The 6,105-nt window shown below is 46.0% G+C and overlaps 1 protein-coding gene across 1 annotated transcript; it reads left to right on the top strand.

Moving 5' to 3' along the window:
* The first annotated feature begins 592 nt into the window (after positions 1 to 592).
* LOC130542978 (calcitonin receptor-stimulating peptide 2-like) lies at positions 593 to 2,460 on the top strand. The gene is made up of 3 exons (XM_057308223.1): positions 593 to 678; positions 1,425 to 1,562; positions 2,301 to 2,460. Exons 1-3 carry the CDS (start codon positions 593 to 595, stop codon positions 2,458 to 2,460), a joined length of 384 nt encoding a protein of 127 aa, XP_057164206.1.
* Positions 2,461 to 6,105: the final 3,645 nt, after the last annotated feature.

The raw sequence follows: 6,105 nt of genomic DNA on the forward strand, positions 1-6,105 counted from the left end.
ATATTCCCTCTCTAGCTGCATCCTCCCCACACACACACACACACCACAAGGTGTGAACAAAAACCCCACACAGGGAAGAGAGCTCTGTGTTGCATTATAGGAAAAGCTCTGTGACAGCATTCAGAGACTCTCCTCAATGGAGACCTGGCCAGCTGGAGAATGGTATGGGGTGTGGAGTACAGATGTTTACTCACTCCCCCCTACCCACTTGGGCACTAGGAACACGTCTTATCCTTGCATGCTATATTCTCACCACACCCTCCAGTAGTCACTTCGCTTACAAAAAAACAATGGAGAAGGTAAATGGTTATCCAGAAGCCATGACACAAGAGAGTTCCAGGCAGAGGCAGGACTAGAACACCAGTCCTTGGGCTCAGAGAACAATTTTTTTAAATCAAAGATTCCATTCAATTCATTATTGGTGAGATATACAAAAACTCAAAGAAATCACAAGAGATCCAAACTATTATTTTATACAAATAATAAAATATTTATCAATATGAACAAGAACATTGGGATTCACTCTTATCAATGGGCTCATGGAAATTTTAACTGCTGTGGGGACATCATTCTTCCCTTGCAGAGAGGTGTCATGGGCTTCTGGAAGTTCTCCCCATTCCTGGCTATTGGCATCTTGGTCCTGTACCAAGTGGGTACCCTCCAGGCAGCACCATTCAGGTAAGATCACCCTGCCAGGAGTGCACTCCCCTCCCACTGTTCCTAGCATCAAACAGCTCTATTCTCTGGTGTGCTAAAAGGTTAACAACCAGCTCTCAGCGGGTGGGTGGCGGGTGAGAGGTATGCATGTAACCTGCATAAGGGTTTATTATAAAGATTTTATACTATAAAGATATTATACACAACTTAAAAACAAATGGTATATACTACACTTTACTGTGATTTTCATATGGTTTATTGAGCTTAATGGAACAGTCATTGCTGTTCACCAAACATTTGTATCTGTACCAAACCTATTTATCTAATTAAAGCACAATTTGAGAAATGATTGCATACTAATCTAATTTTCCACTGATTTTGTTCTTATTAGATCTAATACGTGACCTCTCAATCTAATTTCTCACCCTTACACAAATGTTTTCAGATTCAAACTAATGTAAGTTTTATCAGTTAATCCTTAAAAATGCCTAATTTAACACTAAGCTTATAATATTCCTGAAAATTCTAACCATCACCTTCATGACCCTATATATTCTAGTTCCAGCAGTCCACGTCAAGGTCACCCTAGCGCCTGACTATTGGTGAATCCATGTTTTTGGAGGACATTGGGCTCACGCCCAGTGCACTAGGATTTGGGGTGGCCACATCCTCAGGGAAAACACAGACAACAAGAAGCCTGGCTACTGATCCAGGGGAAGTGGTAGACAGGGGCCCAGAGCCTCTATTTGCCTTCTTCCCCTCTATAGGTCTGCCATGGAGAACCCACTGGAACCTGCTACACTCACTGAGGATGAAATATGCCTCCTACTGACTGCAATGCTGAACGACTATGTGCGGCTGAAGGTCCGTGAGCTGCAGCAGGAGCAGGAGACTGAGGGCTCCAGGTGAGGCTCCCCACCCAGCTCGGCTCAGGGCATACCCTCCCTCCTGTCATGCCCAGGAAGGCATATCCCAAGAGGTAAGAGAGAACACAGCTGGACAGGAGGCCAGCAAACTGCCATTGTTCACCTCGGCCTGGGACCCAGCTATTCTCAGGCCCCACTGACAATAGAGGTCACACAGAGACTGGTTAGAGCACATGGAAAAAAAGATCCCTTTCTGAAAGCAGTTGGGGAAGGTATGAAATCCCCCACTCTGGAAATTGGGCTGGTAGTACTGAGGGGACTTCCTAGCATTGAGGTCTTAGGACTGGTTAGTGTGAAGCTGGCAGACGGACTGCATATATCTCAGGAGATTTAGAAATTAGGTTTCGTGTACACCTGTACCTGGCCTTCATTCTCACCTCTTCCTCTTCTGGGTAAGTAATCTGTCCCCTAAGCCTTGCTTGATTTTCAGTTCATTATACCGGAAAGATATGCTGTTACAGTCTGCGTTCCATGGCCACTCACCCAGAGCCACTTTGGGCTTTTTGACACCCCTGGGAATGTCCATGGGAATGATCACAGCATTTTCCCCAGAAGCTTATGTATTTCTGCAGTGATCACTGTGACTAGGGAAAGACATACCGTTAACAGGTGCCTCTCAGAGCAATACTGTTACCATGAATATCCCATGGGGCACATAGGATCTCTCTCTGACAGCCTCTCACTGACGGGCCCCTTTTCCTCCATCCTGCAAATCAGCATCACTGCCCAGAAGAGCCCCAGCAACAAGGCCCCCTGTGTGACCAATCCTCTGGAAGGCTTGCTGGCCAGAGCTGAGCGCATGGTGAAAAGCACCTTCATGCCCACCAATGTGGGTCCCGAAGCCCTTGGTGGTCGTCACGAGGAACTCGGGGACTGAGCAGTGAAAGGACTCCAGGAACAAGGTGACTGCCCTTCTAGTGTCAGATGGGAGGATGGAACACCGGGTATTGCAGGGGTGCAGTCCACACTTTAACCCTCCAAGAGCCCACATAATAGAAAAAATCCACAGGGGAATGTGCCCACTCCAATGTCTGCAGAGAGAACAGGGAGTCCCAGTAGCTGAAATGCCTAGAATGTAGGTTCATTCCCCTGCATTTGACCAGTATCTCCCTGTGACACTGAAATCATCTGCCAGAAAAGATAGATCTGTTTATAATTGTGATTAATCTATTTTTTTTAGTTTGAAAGGTAATGACATGATTTGGGTCTAAACACTCTAATGTCATGTACATCTGAATTCAGAGCCAACTCTTGGGATCATGAACTGAGTTTGCCTTCTATTAGCTGTATGACGCCGGGCAGACACGTTTTCCGGGCCAATGTCACCATCTATGAAACAAGGGCAACAATAGTATCTATTGCTAGTATTAATATAAGACTGAATGAGATAATAGATACCAATATTTTCACAATTAATAAATTACTAAATTCTGGCTGTTCTTTTCTTTTCTAGGTCATCATGAAGCGAACTCTACTTCTTTTAATTTATAATGAATACAACTCATAGGATAAGGAGCATGGAAGACACCTACATATGCATGCTTAATATTAAAAACACTCTTGTCTGAGATAAACTAAAGCTAAATAAAGATAGAATAAAATCATTGCAATTACCAAGTGTGCATCTTTTTGTATTTAATTGTTCAGTCAATGTAACAGCATGTCTCCCTGGCTTCTCTGGTAGCAAACATGGGTCCAGTCAGCCAACCTACTGATATTGGCAGTCCTGCGAGACCTCAGGGGGATGGTGAGGAGCTGCCCGGTGGGTGTCTGGGGGCACATAATAAATACTGTGCCTGCACAGAACTCTTTGTTTGAAGAAATGTTGTCACTGCTGAACTTCATCAAGATAAGAAAGGGTTTTCGACACACTTAAGCGGAGTCCCTGCTGCTGTTTATGGTGTTTCTCCCTGGAAAGCCGAAAGACCTGTGAACGCTTTGTGAGTAGGCTGACCCATGAAGCAAATGCAACAGGCTTGGGACGGGATGGGTCCTCACTATCCCTTACCGGAATTAGAACTCTATACATCTCAGAGACAATTCCCCTTTATTTTCAGAGTTCCCTGGTCCCAGCACCAGAGGTTATCTGTGCACTCCCCTTGACTCAGGTTTGCCCTCACCCAGCCCTGCCTTTCCTCCCCATAAGGACCTCTCCTACTCCCCATAGTCCCCAAAGCCCTTTAGAAAAATGGCTCAGAGTCTGAGATGCTGTCACAGACTGGCAGGCCTGGAAAGGTCAGCAGGTGCCAGCCGGTCCAACTTTTCTTATTCTCTGGGGTGCTGAGAAGAAAAGTATGTTGCTCAGGGGCGCCTGGGTGGCACAGCGGTTAAGCATCTGCCTTCGGCTCAGGGCGTGATCCCGGCGTTATGGGATCGAGCCCCACATCAGGCTCTTCCGCTATGAGCCTGCTTCTTCCTCTCCCATTCCCCCTGCTTGTGTTCACTCTCTCGCTGGCTGTCTCTATCTCTGTAGAATAAATAAATAAAATCTTTAAAAAAAAAAAAAAAGAAAAGTATGTTGCTCAAAAGCCTGCAATATGTTTAACAGACACATTCATACCTTTAACAAGTACTCATTGAGTGGCTGCTATTTGCTGGACACTATCCCAGGCCCCAGGAATACGGCAATGAACAGAAGGGACAAAACCCCTGCATTCTAACTGGGGGAGATTGGGGTGATATATGCCGTGGCATCAGAGATGCTCAGTATTGGAAGGAGTCTGGGATGTTTGAGTTTAACACCTTACCTGAAGCAGGAATTTCCCAGCGTCAGCGTCCCTGGCATCCGCTGGGACTGTCAGTGACATGCTCCTGCTGGCTCCCAGTGTGACAGTGCAGCCAGTTTCACTGGTGGATGGTCACGTAGGTGAGGTCATTTAGTTGGAAAAGTCACCCCCTTCTATCCACCGACTCTAGTTATTTTCTCGGGAGCCCCTAGAATTACGACCCTCATGCCCATTCAGTCTATACTCCACACTGTCACCCACTGTTGCTGGAAATCACCCAGATGGCTCCTCTATGCACAAAGTACTCCATTGACTCCCCATTCCATGGAGTAAACACCTGGGGCATTGCAGTGGCTCCCAAGGTCCTCACTGATCTTCCCTCCCCTCCCCTTCCCGCCAACCCATCACCTGTCTGGCCTCATCTTGTACTTCCCTCTCACACACTGGCCCTCTTGCTATGCTTCAACCTGTATCCCCGGGCACCAACCCCCTCAGGTGTTTGCACTTGCTGAACCTGTTGCAAAATGCCATCCACGCCATGACCCCATCTCCTACAGACCTTTAGTCAAATGTCATCTATCCTGGCCATCCTCTCTGAAATTGTACCTCACCTTGCCAACACACCCTAACCATCTTCTCTGCCTTAGTTTTTTCTCTTTATCACTTGCTACCTTCTATTACAGTATATTATATATTTTTTATTTAGTTAGTGTGATGTTTGTAACCCATTCCATAAACAGTTAAGTTCCACATGAACAGGGATATGGCTATTTTGTTAATTGCTTAATTCTCAATACACAGAGCAGTATGCCTGGCACAAGGTAGCACTTAAATATGAATAAATGAATGAATGAGAGAATGAATGGAGTTATGTCTCCTCTCCATTTTGTTTGTGGTCAACTCTCAAGTCCCCTCTTGGCTTGATTTTCTTCAGGACAAACTGTGCAAGGGCAATCATTTTCAGCAATTCAGACCCCTGGACCATGAACCCTTCAAACGCCTGGATCCTTCTGCAATGGCCACCAGCCACTCTGCCTCCTGCCTCAAGACCTCCACAGAGCCTGTCTTTGGTTTGAGCACTCTTCTCGCCCTACAATCCTCCTCCTCCAGATTCATCTGACCAGCTTTTCTTCCTCCCATGCTGTAAACAAGGCAGACAGGCAGGGTGCTCTCTAGGAGTGATACCTAAGACTAGGTAAGTAAGTTCAAATCAGAAGGGGGAAGAGCTGAGAAACCATTTTAGTCTGGGATCCAAGCCAACTTCACCAATACTTAAGCTAATACTGCATTGAATTCCCACCAGAACTCTGGGTGCTTCTCCATTGACTCAGGGCTCACAGAGTGAGAGTGTGACTAACAAACCTTCAAACCATGACATATGGTGCTCTGGTTCAGAACTCTAAGAAGTCTAAGAAGCTATGTAAGGAGTGGGTAAGGAATCAAAGCACAACATGGACAGACAGAAGACTTCTGCTGGGCTGCAGCATCAGTCCTTAGGACTCAAAACCACATGGGCCATTGTAGCAGAAGAATGTCCTTTGGCATCATTAAGATTCATGGCAAACACTCAGAGCCTAAGAATATATGCTGTGGCTGATTGAATTACTGCTCCCAAGTCTTCACTGTGCCATGGTCATATTATATATGCTGAGTCTTGCCACGGCCGCACGGTTGGTGAAATGGACATCCCTGCCCTTTGACGTTGGGCTTAGCCAAGTAGGCTTGGTTAGGCTGATGCAATGTTGGTAGATGTGGTAAAGCTGAGGATTGAAATGTATTTGTGTATTGGGGTTTTG

The sequence above is a fragment of the Ursus arctos genome, unplaced genomic scaffold (assembly GCF_023065955.2).
Source record: "Ursus arctos isolate Adak ecotype North America unplaced genomic scaffold, UrsArc2.0 scaffold_67, whole genome shotgun sequence".
Taxonomy (NCBI): domain Eukaryota; kingdom Metazoa; phylum Chordata; class Mammalia; order Carnivora; family Ursidae; genus Ursus; species Ursus arctos.